Genomic DNA, 17,836 nt, shown 5'->3' on the forward strand with positions numbered 1-17,836 from the left:
ATAAAGATTGATCTGATGATTATGCTGGACGCTGCAGAACTTCCTAATCGAGCTGTAACAGTGTATGCTCCAAAATTCTTGCAACGTGTGATCGAGTCTTGTCATGTAAGATGATGATTTTGAACAATCTTACGAAGAAGTCAAGAGAATAGATGAAATATTGACCTGTTTTAAGAATATTCCGTAGTAACAAAAGTACGAGAATCGATATTTTTGATTAAAACCCGTACCCAATATGTGTAAAAATGGTGAAATGTCGTATGTTAAAGTGATTCATCATCATCAGATCCATTATTTGAAGATATTTGTCATCATATTTATCTTTTTAATGAAACGGAACGTTTATATTTAAACAGAACAAAAAATGGACAGGTACAGTTGACTCATTATGCTGTTGAGAAACGTGAGTGAGTTCGAATGAACGGATACTTAATTAACCAACGGTAAATTCAAGGCTGCGGATGCATTTTAGTTGTTGCACTATTGTATTCGTACGGTCAATAGAATCAGGACAAATGTTATCACTCGTTTTAATCGTACGTGTTGCTAAATGTATTTTACAATTTCGTTTAATTAGGACTCTGCTCCAACAGTAATTAATATATTTCTAACGTGTATCGTTGCTACATATTTTTACCTAATTGTTATTGAAATATCCTTGTCATTGCGTAATTATCTTTACGATATAAATAACTGATTTAATATTTTTGTTGTATTAATTGATAAAGGAACAGTTTCCATGAATGTTGTTGAGAAAAGTGGACCCACGTCTTCTAATTGAACCTAAAGTTGGAAAATAAAAGTGAACCAAAGCAAATCAGATTGCACAAACACCAAAAACTATAAATAATACTAATACTCCATATAGTAACGACGTTGAGTATCTCGGAATGGCTCTTGATGTAACACTTCGCCAGAAGGAACATGGTAAAAAGAAAATGAATGAATTGGAGTTGAAATATAGCAAAATATATTAGTTAATTGGAATAAAATCATAATGATTAGCATATTTAGTACCAGGACCTTTAGATACACTCAGGAAATCAAGAAAATCGGAAGAAGACATGAAAAGAGGCTCCATTCTCATGTTACTGTCCAAGTGTTAGAACTCTTAGATAACCCCAAAAACACAGACTCAAAAGAGTTAAACCATTTGATCTTGTGTAGTGTAGTGAGGTGCATTTAATAGAAAAAAACAGCAGTGTTCATTCATATTAGATATTACTAGCGACCCGCCCCGGCTTCGCACGGGTGCAATGCTGATACTAAATTAAATACACTACAGAAAAAATATGAACGTTGTATATAAAAACATAGCGGCCCGCTCCGACTTTGCACGGGCATAAAATATATATGCCTATGTCACTCAATGAAAACATGATTAAAATCGATCCAGTATTTTTGGTTCATTCATTACTGCCCTTGGCCTGCACGCATTAAATTTGGAGTAAAACAATTCCTCTTCCCCTATACTTACTATGAAGATTTCCTGCTATCTTTGGAATATCTAAATTCGTACAATTTTTATTACATTACACATTTTTAAACGCAAATTTTAAATTTGTAATATCTCCGAAAATATTTGTTTAATTTACATGCTGTAAGGAACCATATTGATCTATATTAATTGCACACTGTATTTAAGGTACTTAATTCGATAAGGATTAATGCCGTATTGCTTAAAATAGCTTCGTAAATAAGCCATTTTCTCACGTAAAAAGTAAACAATAAAAATGGTTAATGTGGGTTATCCCTAAAAGATAAACATATACCATCGCGGACTTTTTTGTAGACCTTTTTATGGTGTACAATACTGTAGTACATTAATTTGATCTAACTCGTAGGGTTAGGCAGCGTTTTTGCTAATTGCTAAATAAGCCTAAAAAAATAGGTTAATTTACGACATCACGTTAGAAATCTCTAAAATTAGCAATGTCGCCTTAGTATATTATGCATGTATTATACATATAAACCTTCCTCTTGAATCACTCTATCTATTGAAAAAAACTGCATCAAAATCCGTTGCGTAGTTTTAAAGATTTAAGCGCACATAGGGATATAGGGACAGAAAAGGCGACTTTGTTTTATACTATGTAGTGATTAGACTGGAGACTAATCTTGGACTAATGGGTCCTCCTAGATATATATCTAGATATAAGTTATTGTAGAGATAAATTAGGTTAGCAGGCTAGTAACATCCTAATAAATAATTTTAAAAAATCCTGGCCATCTTTTATAAAATTAGGTAGCTTAATCTCAACACATTATCTAAGCGATATCGGAAGTTCAAAAATTAGTTATATTTTAAAAGCTTTTTACTGTTTTAACGCAGATTACCAACTTTTAAACTCTAAATCAGATTTTGTACTTAAAAGCCTAACTGGATCTCAGGAAGTTTTAGTATAACATTGCTGATATTGATGTGATGACACGGCAATCTTAGCATCTCGTGACTCAATGATAGTTTGGCTGAAATCTACCCATGTAACTTTTACTTATTTCAAGATATCGCTGTACAAAACAATACTTAGGCTTATTAAATTAATTTGTAAATTAAGATTGTACTAAGCATATCTAACATCATGTTAGACAAAAGGCAAAACACATTAGAAGAAAAAAATAAAACAACTATACTGGTTAGTCGTAAGATACTCTCAACTTGATCTAAAATCACACAATCATAAAGCCAATTTGGATATACGGGGTGCAAATATGGGGTTGCGCTAGAAATTGAAATCAACTAGTCGTCCAACGCTGTGAGAACAAAATTCTTTACCAATTAATTACCAGTGCCTATCGCTACGTAACCAACGAAGAACTGCACGATGACCTGGATATAAAAGGATTTGCGAAGTTATCCAAGATTTCGCCTTAAAACACGATAGAAAATTACTAAATCGTACTAACGTGGAAGCAATATAACTACTGGACAACGCGCAGGATGTCAGAAGATTGAAGCGAACCAAACCATACGAACTTATAGAAAGTGTATACCTTTAGTGTAAACTATGGTTTAAGTTATAATAATTTTATAATTGAGGAATACATATTGATTTATTTATCTCGCACTCGTCTTGCTTGTGAATTAATCGAAGTACAAATGAAATGCAGTAATAAATTAATTTATAATTAATATTGTACTAAACATATTCAATAAAGATGTTATCAAAAATAACTGGGCATATCTAATGTAAGGTATAATTAATAAAATACAATATATATACGAGGGTGGTTCAAATTCAGTTCAAACAGTGTGTCAAAGTTTTCGTAGGAAACGCATGTTTCAAACGTGCTACGACCATGAGCGAAAGTCAAGTACCGACTATCGTACCGCAACGTATTGTCATTCATTTTTTAGTGTGGGAAGGCATTAAAAAGACGGAAATTTTCCTGCGTTTGCGAAATCAGCTCGGTAGTGAGTACCTGAATAGGTCTGCCGTATTTAAATGGGCCAAAGCATTTAGGTTGGCCACGAAATCGTCGAGAATGAGCCGCATGATCGTCGACCGCGAACCAGCATCACATCAGACAACATTCGCCGCGTAGAACAACTCATTTTGGAGGACCGTAGAATCAACGCTCGAGACATTTCGGCTGAACTCGGTTCAGTATTGGTAGTGTAGAGTCTTATCATCCACGAACACCTTCAATATCACAAAATAAGGGCGCAATCTTAAACTGTTGAACTTCGAGCAAACATTTACGCCATTGAAAGTTTGTCGCCGCTTGCAGACGCGATACGAGACGAAAGAGGACGATTTTCTGCGCACACAACGTACCAGTAATGCTGCAGACTACTCTAGCCTTCAGAAAACTCGCGTGAAACCCGCTTATCACTCGAAGCGGAGGAGCATTCCAGCACGAAGTGCGATTCTTCTCCAGGTTAACGTCTCACTTTCGATACAATATCGGAATTAGGGTGAGAGGTACTGGAACACCCCCCCTACAGTCCGGATTTATCACCCTGCGACTACCACATATTTGGACCACTGAAAGACGCCCTCGGAGGCCAAACATTTAACACCGACGACGAGATAGAGGAGTTCGTGCGCACATGGCCAAGGAATTCTTCGATACCGGCATCAAAAAACTTCCAGAAAGATGTACAAAATGCGTAACTAGTGAGGGGAAATACCTAGAAAATCCGTACATTTTTTCAATAGTAAATAAACGTGTCTCGATCATATTTGAACCACCCTCGTATATATATCAGTTAGGGTATGGGGGAAAGTGTTGAGGAATCAGAATTTTTCTTATTTTTGGAATTTTGAAATGATGCTTGATCAGTTTTAGTCAGATTTGTTGAACTATTTATTAGAGAAGAGTTTGCTCAACGAACAGATTCACGTAAACTGATTGTTAATTGATTCAATGTTGCAAATTAAACTTGATATTTGTTCCAGGTGGATGTGTCATGGTTTCTTGGCTCTTCGCGAATCGGGGGAACGGCTAAGCCACGCGGTGGGTTGTGCCTTCGCCGTCTGTCTAGAACGGAAGCAGAAACGCGACAAGGAATGCGGCGTCACGATGACCTTCGATTCCAAAAACAACACCTTCACCAGAACCGGGTCCTTCCGGACTCAAACGCTCACCGAGCGGTCGGTAAGTACCACAGTTGATTTGTTCTTATCAGTCATATTGGGGAGTTCTTGAACGTTTGCGTGATTTTAGGTGGACGGACCGCCGGCTCCCAAACCGGCTCCAGTGAACCCGTTCGCCATCGAGCGACCACACGCGACTCCCAGTCTGCTCCAGAGACAGGGCAGTTGTAGGGGATTCAGCACCTTGGGTCAGAATTCGCCGTTCAAGAGACAGATGTCGTTGCGCGTCAACGAGTTGCCCAGCAACACCGCCCGTTTGAATCAGTACAAGTCGCCTACGTCTCCAACTTCCAACGGTCTGAAGGACCTGAAGCCTGTATCGCCTATACCAGAGGTAATGATGACAATATACTTGAAGCTAATTATTTTGGTAATAATCTCGCGACTACAGCGTCTTAATCGTCTTCAGACTTTGAAAAACGTCAGGGATATGATAGAGATCTGTATTATTACCTGTTGGCTCGTATTTTTTTACCTCCAAGTGTTCCAAAAGGATAAAATCACAATCATCCAAGAAAGTTCTTGTTGTTATTCTCTATTGTCTTGATTTAAGACCACGGTCGGTCAATACGGTACTCATTGTGCGCATAATCTGTAAAACCTTTTGGTTCCACTCTTGGCAAACTATTGTCTAAATGTTGTGTTCTTGATGAAAAAAAGTACTGCGAGGCAACTGACAGTCCTAGTTAATTAAAGATGGAGTACTACCCGAAAAACAACACATTATAGGAATACTTACAATTCATTAAAACTATTAATGTTGGATATCCTGATTGTACTTCAACAAGTTTTAGAGCAAAAAGCATTGAAGCTGTTTGGGAGATGGTTGCTTACAGATTATTTTTTTATTAATCCCTTAACCATCCTAACACGTAGAAGATCACTTCAGTAAGTAATCTGCTGTACAACTTATAATCTAAATCTTATTTTAGATATTCTTCTAACTTATTTTAAAGTCTATCCTAACTTATTCTAAAGACTCTTCTAACTTATTCTATAGATTATTAAATCTCACTCTATGTGTCTATTAATCAGTTCCTATGGTAGTTTGCGTTTGAGCCTACGCACTTCACTGTCATCGCGCCCATTTAACTGTTTGACGAGTGCATTGGGATGCACTGATAGTCTTTCAAAGTACTTCGCACTAGAACTTCGAATCACACTCGTTATTGGTTCTAAGGGGATATCGTGCTGAATCAGTTTGTTGGACAGGTAATATGGGGCATCGACGATGACTCGCAACACTTTATTCTGGAATCTCTGGAGGATATCTATGTTAGATTTGCTAACAGTGCCCCAGAGTTCAATACCATAGGTCCAAATGGGTCTAAGTATTGACTTATACAGCAAAACCTTGTTATCTAATGATAATTTAGATTTACGCCCTATCAGCCAATTCATCTGGATTAGTTTAAGCCCAACCTGTTTGCGTTTTATCACTATATGTTTTTTCCATGTCAAACGTCGATCAAAATGCACTCTCAGGTATTTAACGTTGTCTACTTGCGGAAATTCATGATTATTCAATTTTACTGAGGGACATGTTCTTCTACAAAGGGTGAATGTCATATGGGTAGATTTTGTCTCATTTGCTTTGATGAAGATGAAGTTCTGAATCGCTCTATCGTTAGCATATGTTGCAACAGTAGTGTTTCTTGAGGTCGGTAGGTCAGCTGTGGGGCTAAGAACACTGCCCTGCGGAACACCCGAGTATATTAGTTGTAGGTCATTGTATTCGTCACCCTGCTTGACAATAAAATGTCTGTCTGTGAGGTATGATTTCAGCAGTGGAATGTGCATATGGGGCAAAACGTTTTTTCAATTTAACGTGCAGTCCACCTTGTTGAAGACCTGAGAAATATCGAGAAATGCAGCGGGGCAATATTTTTTATCGTTTAAGTTTTTGTTAATTTGGTTGACTAATTAATCTATGTATTTGTTCTGTTGTTCCGTATTTATTACAGAAGCCAAATTGATGGCCTAGAATAATACTCTATCTTTTGAGTTATTATTTATCTCCTCTTTTGAGTCTCTTAATGTATAGTTTTTAATAATGAAAAGTTTAGAGATGATAGGATAAACAGGCTTATAGGATGATAAGAGCTGACAGATTATAAGCATCATTTTGGTGCTATGGATTGTATTTTTGTACTTGCAAAGTACAGTTGATTTAATAATTGAAACTTATTGAAGTTGCTGTTTGTTTGGTGTGGCCTTTGGGCATGATTATTATTATATTTCGAAAGTGCTCTTGGTCAGACAATAATATTTGATGGTGCTATATTACATATGCACAATATTGAACTCCAATTTTTTCCGTGAACAATGTTTTGAGGACTGTGTCAATGAAAATCAGCTATATTTATTGAAGGAGTAATTTTCCCAATATCTATTGGAGTTGCTGTTTGTTTGGTGTGGACTTTGGTCATGGTTAGATTGTTCTTCTTTGAAAATGCTGTTAGTCGGATAATAATATTTGATGGTGCTTGCTATCGCGACATGATAATCTGCTCCTCTGTGCCTATATTACATATGTACAACTTTGTACTTCGGATGATGAAGGATTCTGTTCCTGAAGTTTAGAGCACTGTATCAAGAAAAATCAGGTATATTTATTGAAGAAGTAATTCCAATATGTTTCAAATTTTATTTAAAAATATTAAAGCATCTAATATAATAAAATTTAATACACAAATAAATCTGATATGGAATATGAAACAAATATGTCATAGTGGGAGATAATAGGAGAACACCACAAGTAACTCGTCGGCATGTGACAGATTACCCTCCATATTTAATAAAAGCACAATAAAAAATCGAACGACTTCATTCATGATTCAGAAATACCTAGGAAAAGTTGTTACGCCGAGTTGCCATATCTAAAAATAGTATTTGCGTGTCGAACATTGATATCAGCTTGATTTCCCTTCCTGGATGTGATTTTCATAAAGTTAATGGTTGATTTTTGAAGTTTCCGAAGTATTTTCTCCATGTTTGCATAAATATCAGATTTAGGAGGAACAAAAATGTATATTTCATATTAATTTTTTCTTAATTCTTATCGATTCTTACTTTTATATAAAATGCTGATTCTTACACTGGTACGTATAGAATTTTGTTTTCTTCACCGATTTTCTCTCGTATTTTTTGAGAATGTTGAGAGTTTATATTTTTTTTATATCTTAGGATATTTTCTCGTAACCTTGAATTAGTGTCTTCATCACGTAGGAGTATGACTGAAAAATGATGTACACTTGATCTCAGGTGAATGAGTTGAGTTCATGAAACATTTTGAGTAATGGAAGTGTTTTAGTAATCTGTTAATGACGGTTAAACACAGAACTGTTTCTAATCGAACTTTTAATTGCTGAAACATTGACTGCTTTTGGGATTCATAATTATTTATGTTAAGCATTGTAGTGGCTATATTATTATCTATAATTGTTGATGAACTAGCGTTGATTGGAATATTGAAGGACTTCACGTGCTGTTAAGGTCTTTATAATGTGGTAGAATGAATATTATGAATTATATTTTAATGTGTCTTTTTGTTCTTCTGCTATCATGTGTACATTACTTTTTAGATTGCCTTGGTATTTTAGTTAAGTTTTAGGTAGATTTAGTTAAAAGAAAATATGTTACAGACTTCGTTACTAATTATTCTTTTGTTTTTGAAGCAAACCCATCAAATCCATTTTTTTATAATAACTTTTTTTGTGTAAATACTATCAAACTAACAGAATTATATAAAATACGGAAATGTACCATCGTTATTGTTTGTTTATTCGCACGGTATTAACACTTCCGCCAGTATGTCTGTTTATCTTATTCAAATAAGGGGGGAAAACATAAAAAGCTGAACTGATGAATGATGATGTTCATAAAAACGTTCTCGAAATTGTGTTCTTCAGCCCGAAATATAAAAGGAAAGTTTTTTCAGGTGTTTGATGTTGAAATTTAAATAATACACGTTTTTTTTATTTATATAGCGGGTACGAGAGGAAGTGTTGAAGAATCGGATTTTTTTATAACTGTTCTTCAATCGCATTGTTTTTGTTTTAATTTAGTGCTATTCATATATTCATATGTCCTCCAACGGATCTACCAGGAAAGATAGATAATAACATATTTCATATGGATAACTTTTATCATATAGTTAACTAAATTTTAATGTACTCTCTATATGTTACATTGATCAGCCTCTTTCCTAGGTCGTCCTTTGATTGTTTCCCATGTTTTCTTTACCTATCTTCTATCTTCCACGCGCTGTAAATGTTCTCACCAACTGAGTAGTCCCTTTTCTAAGTGTTAGACCTGTACCTGTTAGATTTCTTCATAGTAAGAGACATAACATCCAGCTATATAAAAGTGTTGTGTAGTGAGGTGCATATATTAAAAAATTCAGCAGTGACATGTATAAACATTATTTCACCAGAGACTGAGATTTAAGTTATCATAAAGACAAATTGTAGGTTAGACAAAAACGACAGGTAACAATATATTAATTAAATAATAAACAATAATGAATTTGGTATTAATAGCGAAGTACAAATTTTCGTTTCGTACAATTCGTTTCCACCTATTGGCTTCCGTTACTTTCCATTTCTATATCCACATAGTTAAAGGCATTGTTTATTCAATTTTTACAATAAATTCAATTTGGATATTTATTACTTCTGACTCTCTTATCGCCAAAACTTGCTTTTTTGCATCATTATCATTATCCATTCCATGTAAGTTACCCTGACATCATTCTATAGAACATTCCATTGTTGTAATGTTAAAACTGGGAACTTCCCTCTTTTCTTCTGACAAATCAAAATCTCGAATGATATTACTACACTTCTATTGGCTATATGTATGGGATGGATGGGTTATAGAGGCTTGTTCAGTTCTTTTGAATGTCGGGACGAAGTAGGAACTAATAAACCGTTTGAATATGTCATAGGATGAATAGTAGATGGAAGATTCTGATACTTTCTGATTATTTGTATTTGATAGTTAAAATGTGTGTATAGTTATCAATGTAGTGAAAGGATAATATATTTTTTTCAGTTTTATTTTAAGTAAATGATTTTTTGAATAAAAATTCGGAAGTAATTCCAACAACTAATGGTTGTAATTCTAGAAAATACTAAAGTATACACTTTCCTCGATTTATTTAATATGGTGGGTGGAACTTAGTATTTAAATGACGTCGTTGAATGAGTCACTCGTGCTTGTTATGCAGACAACACACCTACAGGAAAATACTAAATCTCGTTTTCGCGCTTCGGTCAGTTTTACCAGGAACGCTGCATGCTGAACTTGTTAGTATTCGAGAAGCATCAATTCGATACGTACAGAGGGAGGAGAAAAAAGTCATAATAGAGGAAATGGAATAGCGTTATTTACTGCAGCTATTGGTAAATTATGTTTGCCAGCAGTTCTTGAACGTACGTCAAGCTCAAAAGGAGATTTATAACGTTAACAGTCGTCTTTATAGAATAGTCTGGTATTGTACTTCTATTTTTGAATTATGGAAGAGTTGTGGAATGGTAGTATTATGCAGATAAAAACATTTAAAATGGAAAAGAGGTTGATTTACATTAAGAGAGTAAATTCATTTTTTAAGTTGCATCCAGCGATTCTTTTATTTATTCATTCTTATTATCTATTTTACTCATATTAACCTTCTCGACTCTGTACAGATATTTACAAAAGCAAGAAAAATATTGAACAAAATCAAAAATCACACGGTACTAAAGCGGGAAAATATGATGTTCGACGTACATCAACCGAAAGCATAAAATAAAACAATCATTAAATCCATTTCTGGTTACTTGTTACAAACTCTTGATTCAGCATAGATATAGAGAGATAAAATGTGACGTTTGAAGCAATTGTGACAATTGAAGCATCAATCAATTGTATATCCTGGACCTTTCCATCTCAATAGACTAAAGCTATCTTCCAAAGGGGTTTATGAAAATCACTTGGGACAGTTTTTCAAACAATAGCATTGTGGTTTTACCAGAAAACTCTGAGAAGATCACAAATTTTTTCCTCTATTCAATATTTTTTATATATTAATCGGCTTAGCGAAGATTTTGCGTTCTTTTGTTTGATAAAATCGAGAGCATCTGGAGGCGTGAAATTTGGCACGGTTGAAGCTTATATTGAGGACGAATTTTTAGGCCTAAACTTTTTGTGTGACATACGCTACAAATAAATGAATTTAAATAAAACTAAATATGCCAAAATCAAGCAACTAGAAATAGTTAAGAAAAGTTAGTCTAACAAATATGTTAGAGACTGTCAGTTTAAACTCTTATACGGTAGATTATTCGCCGTTTCTGTTAGACGTAAATCATCTGGACGACAAAAATCTGCCAATGCTGTTGCTTTAGGTTATTTCTGTATTGTTGGAACTATTAAAGAGCTATGGCAAGTGATATGAGCAATAGTGTTATCAAGTAAAACAAATTAATGTGCTGGGTTTATCGGAAGGTATATACAGCTGTGAAAGAAAAACCTAACATATGCCAATATTTCATTTCAACATAGATTAATAAAAAAATTAAAATTGTTTTATTCATATATTCTCTGTTTTAATATACAAACTTGTATTAATTGATTTATTACTCCATTCTTATGTGTATAATCCAAAAGTTGAGAAAGATCATGTATACTTATATTTGATGCTCCGATGTTGTGAAGATTTTGAGATGACAGAAACATGATTAACTACAGGGCAATCACTAGTATATAGATATATGGAATGGTCATTATTATATTAATGCTCTTATCCATTTTCAGGTCTCGCCAGGAGATTCAGTGACAGCTCTATGCCAGCAGCTGTCCCAGGGTCTCAGCCAGCTCACCCATAGCGGCTCCGACGACTTCAACTTTAACAACACCACCTCGCTGAATCAAAACACCATCAATCTGAACTCGACCTCGCTGAATAACACCTTCAACCAGTCGATCGTGACCACTCCAACGGTCATTCCCAACTCGATAGCTCCTGTAACGCTCAGTTTCAGTTCCACTTTCAACAGGTCAGTGATATACAGTTTTATCATTACGGTTTTTTTATTATTTCTATTAGCTATATAGATTTAGCCCATCTTTCAGGCAATTTGTGGATGCTACCTCAAAAAAAAAACTGGTTGTCCTTTGAGCACAACCATTCATCGATTTATTTTCTAATTTCTTCGAAATTGGCGAAGTGCTGATCTTCAAGCGCGTATCTCATTGAGGAGTTAAGTTGATAGTGGAACGGTGTAAGGTCTGGAGAGTACGACGCATGCGATAATATGCCCCATCCAAGTGCTTTCAACGCTTCCTTGACCGGGTGTCTTCGGGTCCATTCTGGACGTTTTTCGATAAATACATGGTTTCCAATATTGGGTTTTCCCCATTACCCATAATCGGTCGCTGATCGTTCCTTGGGCCACCGGCAACGCTTCTGCCAAAGTTTTCGGTTTGGGTTTGGATAAAGGCCTAATCCAACAACTCTTGCAGTTTCGCATCTTCCGACTTTTCCGGTCTATCAGAACGTTCTTTGCCTTGCACATCGAAATTACCACTTTTGAATTTTCCAAACTACGCCTCACATATTTTTAAGGTTAGAGTAGAGCATGCTGAACGTAAGATTCTACCAGCAAACGGTGACTTTCTGCGGCTTTTTTCTTTTGATAATAAATAATGCGTGCTGCAAATGCACGTTTTCAGGGACGAAAATTGACATTGAATATTTCGAAAGAGGTATATAAATCTACAACGTTGTTACTTTCTTAAAATATAAAATATATAGCTTTGAAGCTTGATGTCAGTAGAATAAAATATCATATATTTGTCAAATCATAACATTGCATAACACCCAAGTCACATATGTTATATCATCAACCCAAAGGCATTGATAAAATTTAGTTAATCTTGTCATGATTCATACCTCTTTAGTTTATCTAATCGACGTCGGCTAACTCTAATTACCGGTCTTAATTATAAAGCGATTTCCGAATTTTGCGGGGTCCAAGATATGGTTAGTTAGTTAATTGTTTTGACCTTTATGGTGCCAACTAATAGGCATGATGACTAATTTCGAAGAATTGGTCTATAATATACTAGCGTATTTACTATTTCCTATATTCTTTTCTATTTTAAGATTTCACAACGTTCAACGCTATGACGTGACGTCACTTCTATGTAAATAATGTGTAAAAGTGCCGTATGGATCATAAATGGTATAATATACCAAACAATTCTTAGTAAATTATTTGTTTACGTCTCACTTAACTAGAAAATACCAATTAATTAACTTAATCAAGCATGTTTGTAGTCTCCTTGCCATTTATTGAGTACTATCACTAACATAAAACATATTTTCGTTCACAGAAGTGCTGCCATTAACACTAGCTCAATAGTCCAGACAAACTCCATTGTAAATGCTCCATCGTTGCTTAACAACACGATTTCATCTCAAAACACCAGCTTAAGTACATCGATCAACACCAGCCTGAACAGTAATGTGTCGTCCACACCTAGTAACTTACCCAAACCGGACCAATGGCTGGGGCAGATAGTGAAGAGCACCAGTCCGGTGCCAGGACGAATGGATGGGTCTTCACCAAGGAGGACTACATCGCTTAGTTCTCATTCAAGGTAGTTGTCAATCAGTTTTTATACTCCCGAACTTTATCTTAATTATGTTACTGTTCATAAATATTGTTCGTCAATAATCAAACGAAGCAGTTTCTGTTCAATATGATGGTGGAGCACTTTTTCCCATATAGGTATTTCCCAGAGGGTCTTCAGGGATTTCAAAATGATTGGTTGCTTTTATTCCAATGAATGATTTAATATGAACTGTTCACAAAGCTGATATCATATACAGCAGTTGTATTCACAGGATCATCATCCTCATTAGCTTGAACAAGAATTATGTGTGTTGTTATATGCCTCTAGCATTTTGTTTTTAATTGGTATAATAATTTTCTCTGTGTTTGCTCAGTCTTCTTACATTGGCTGTGTTGTATTTCCTCTTTTATAAAGTATTTCCTTGATACATTTATCCCAGGTTCGTTTAGGCCGCCCTCTCATTTTTGTTCTTTCCATCCTTGCTTTCTATATTCTCTTAATCTGTCTTGCGTCCTAATGTCTTCTTTCGTTCTATTGAACTTATTCAATATTGAGGACTTTTCTTTTTTCTTTAGTTCTTATCCTGTCCATCTCTGTTAGGCTCCGTTTCTGTGGCTTGTGTTAGTAGTTTTCTCTTATTGTACAACAATATTTTTCGAAAACATTCTGATATTGCTGCAAAATATTGCGAATTATTTATAAATAAAAGTTTAATTACAGTTTATAGTAGTTCGGTTCTCTGGATTTGGATTTTGGTCTGATACACTCATGTTTCGCTTGTCTTTTGCTCATTGGTAACATGAAGCTCACCAATTTCTTTTATTTTATATACTTCTTGTAATATTTCTATTTCGTATTCCTGTTTGAACTGCGTAGTACGTGAAAAATTGCTAGAATACCAAGACAAACCTTCAGAGTAATTTTTTTGTATGATAATGTCCTGTTTTGCATGTTGTTAGATCTCATTCAAGGTAGTTGTCAATCAGTTTTTTTATACTCACGAACTTTATCTTAATTATGTTACTGTTCATAAATATTGTTCATCAATAATCAAATGAAGCAGTTTCTGTTCAATATGGTGCCGGAGCACTTTTTCCCATATAGGTATTTCCCAGAGGGTCTTCAGGGATTTCAAAATGATTGGTTGCTTTTATTCCAATGAATGATTTAATATGAACTGTTCACAAAGCTGATATCATGTACAGAAGTTGTATTCATAGGATCATCATCCTCATTAGCTTGAACAAGAATTATGTGTGTTGTTATATGCCTCTAGCATTTTGTTTTTAATTGGTATAATAATTTTCTCTGTGTTTTCCTTGATACATTTATCCCAGGTGCGTTTAGGTCGCCCTCTCATTTTTGTTCTTTCCATCCTTGCTTTCTATATTCTCTTAATCTGTCTTGCGTCCTAATGTCTTCTTTCGTTCTATTGAACTGATTCAATATTGAGGACTTTTCTTTTTTCTTTAGTTCTCATCCTGTCCATCTCTGTTAGGCTCCATTTCCGTGGCTTGTGTTAGTAGTTTTATCTTATTGTACAACAATATTTTTCGAAAATATTCTGATATTGCTACAAAATATTGCGAATTATTTATAAATAAAAGTTTAATTATAGTTTATAGTAGTTCGGTTCTCTGGATTTGGATTTTGGTCAGGTATACTCATGTTTTGCTTGTCTTTTGCTCATTGGTAACATGAAGCTCACCAATTTCTTTTATTTTATATACTTCTTGTAATATTTCTGTTTCGTATTCCTGTTTGAACTGCGTAGTACGAGAAAAATTGCTAGAATACCAAGACAAACCTGCAGAGTATTTTTTTTGTATGATAATGCCCTGTTTTGCGTAGCAAGAGTCATGAAAACTATTTGGAAACGATAACTCAGTACTTTAGTACTCAGTACAAGTGGGATAATGATGAATAATATTTTGATTAATATATTCTTTTGAAATAACTTTATTTTTGATGTCAGATCGATGGAATAAACTAGTTGGTACTTCCAGAAACTAAGATAATATCTGTGACCTATGTTAATACAACTAACAACGTTTTTTTTTAATTTTTAGAGCGATGAGCTTGGATTCCGCATCGGAAACCGTGAGATCGAAACAACCGGATCCATTTGACGCCGAATGGGCTGAACCAGCTGCCCGGCCGGCACCATCCAGCACAAACCCGTTCTTGAATCCCACACCTCCAACAGCTTTCCAAATACAACTATAACTGTCGAATTGCGGAAATTAGTTTCGATATTCGCTAGCACGAGGCTGGATCCAGATAACGACCACGCACGTCACCAGATGATGGTGATGGGTTCTTGTGATTTACATACCGCCGCGTATTTTTCTTTCGATAAGAGAAATTTGTTATTGAAGAAGATTATAGATGTTATTTGTTATTTATTCGTTTTGAAATGGTGATATATATATATATATATATATTGAGAGAAATTCCTTGTCACATTTTGTATAGAGAAGTTTGTTGTAGTACTTAACTTATACATAGATGTCTTTCTTACATTAATGTTTTTTTGTACAGCAAAATAATTGGTAATTTATCATTTTTGGGTAAAGTTGGAGTTGTCTGGCATCAGAGCATCAGTTAGGACATAGCCAGGACTGGGAGTGCAATGTGTACATAAGATTTATAGTACTTAACGATGGGGGCATCCTTCAACTAAAACCAAGCTAACAGATAGCACAAACCTAGGACATGTTACTAATGAGATTGAATCCAATTAGTTAGGGATTTACTAATTCATACAACTAATGCAATGTAAAGCAGGCTTTTAACAGGGTGTGTAGATAGAGATAGAGATCATCCAGGGCGGGTTTTTCCTGCAGCATTTTTCATGTAGTATCACCAACAAAATATTGGGATATTTCATAATTTGTTACATCAAATCATCCATCATTATTAAAACCTTGTTGTTTCTGCATTTTGTACTCAGTCAAATGTTCTATTAATCAAAATGAAATGGTAGATTTATGGTCTATTTTTGTGAATATTTTATAGATACATTTGTGCTTATTTGTTCCATAAAACAACGTTAAGTTTTCGAGATGGATATTGTTATTCGGTAATGTTTTCACTATTAGTGATATATATATTTAAATTTAAAAGATTATAGAGTAACCGACCAATTTTTGACGATATAGATGTTTTTGGCCGAGGAATTTAGTCTAAATTACTCAGGAGGGTGTTTTTTAAAATATAGATTCATTGACTGTACGTTAAACTTCATAGTTTCCTTTTATATGTTCTAAGAATCTATGGTTATGTTGATTTGTGAGGACAGTCAATGAAGGGCATTGTGTTACTTAAAATTACACACACTTCTCTGGCGTTGTACTTTATTTTGTTAACTAAAGATACTTAAAACTGTACTTATATTTTTGGAAATTTTGTGGTATTTGTTCGATGTACGTACTAGTGAGAGGCATTCCATTAAGAAATAAGTTTTTTTTCACTGCGATTTCGACGATTTCTACTAGAACCGTCCACAAGACACCGAATCAAAAGAATAATGGACAAACCTTAATTCTGTAAAACGGTAGACGCTTAAAATAACCGATGGGCTTCGGGTACCGTGCTTTTACAAGCTTCGGTATCCTCAAACGTAGTTTTAGTTGATTATAACAAGACGAACGACTTAACTCAACATTGAAACAGCAACCGAACGTTGGTCTAGTTACTTTCGATATTCATATAAAGTAGATTTACATCTAGATGAACCGTTAAATATAAATTTAACATGAACCTGTATAAACAGTTCTCGCGAAACGCTATTTCTTACACACGTTTGTATTCGTTTTGTTTTTGTTCTGTACAGAGCACGCTGGCTCAAAACTTACAGCACATGTATACAATTGTATTATATTTATGTAATATTATATTTTCTTCTGTAATATAAATATTACCTGTTTGGTTATAGTTTTATTTCTACCTGCACATACATAAACTTTTTTGAGTTTCTGGTTGTATTCTAATTTTGATGAAATGGCGAATGCCTTCACAAATTTATTTTCTTAGTTTGTGCACTACCATTTTGATATTAAGATTTATGGAGCGTTTCTGATGTAGCATTTCTTTGTATTTTAAAATAAAGGAAGTTACGGTAGCTAAGAATTTTAAGAAGTACAAGTAGTATACTTTTGTTATACAAAGTAATTATTTTCCTTACCATTGATCATTTAGTGAACCGGCTTTTACAAGCTTCGGTATCCTCAAACGTAATTTTAGTTGATTATAACAAGACGAACGACTTAATTCAACATTGAAACAGCAGCCGAACGTTGGTCTAGTTACTTTCGATATTCATATAAAGTAGATTTATATCTAGATGAACCGTTAAATATAAATTTAACATGAACCTGTATAAACAGTTCTCGCGAAACGCTATTTCTTACACACGTTTGTATTCGTTTTGTTTTTGTTCTGTACAGAGCACGCTGGCTCAAAACTTACAGCACATGTATACAATTGTATTATATTTATGCAATATTATATTTTCTTCTGTAATATAAATATTACCTGTTTGGTTATAGTTTTATTTCTACCTGCACATACATAAACTTTTTTGAGTTTCTGGTTGTATCCTAATTTTGATG

The 17,836-nt window shown here is 34.5% G+C and overlaps 1 protein-coding gene across 5 annotated transcripts in view; it reads left to right on the forward strand.

Moving 5' to 3' along the window:
• Positions 1-17,151, forward strand: part of numb (NUMB endocytic adaptor protein) — a 58,813-nt gene extending 41,662 nt beyond the window's left edge. For 4 of the 5 annotated variants that reach the window (XM_076409716.1, XM_076409717.1, XM_076409715.1 and 1 more), the window contains exons 5-9: positions 4,404-4,602; positions 4,672-4,935; positions 11,400-11,641; positions 12,981-13,247; positions 15,293-17,151. In XM_076409716.1, the coding sequence (XP_076265831.1) occupies positions 4,404-4,602; positions 4,672-4,935; positions 11,400-11,641; positions 12,981-13,247; positions 15,293-15,449 (1,129 nt within the window). In that variant the 3' untranslated portion in view covers positions 15,450-17,151. The remainder of the gene's footprint in view (positions 1-4,403; positions 4,603-4,671; positions 4,936-11,399; positions 11,642-12,980; positions 13,248-15,292) is intronic. The other variant, XM_076409719.1, reaches the window with a different exon arrangement.
• Positions 17,152-17,836: the final 685 nt, after the last annotated feature.

Source organism: Rhynchophorus ferrugineus, unplaced genomic scaffold, assembly GCF_030347505.1.
Source record: "Rhynchophorus ferrugineus isolate W39M unplaced genomic scaffold, kcgeb_rfMv2 rfM7, whole genome shotgun sequence".
Classification (NCBI taxonomy): Eukaryota; Metazoa; Arthropoda; class Insecta; order Coleoptera; family Curculionidae; genus Rhynchophorus; species Rhynchophorus ferrugineus.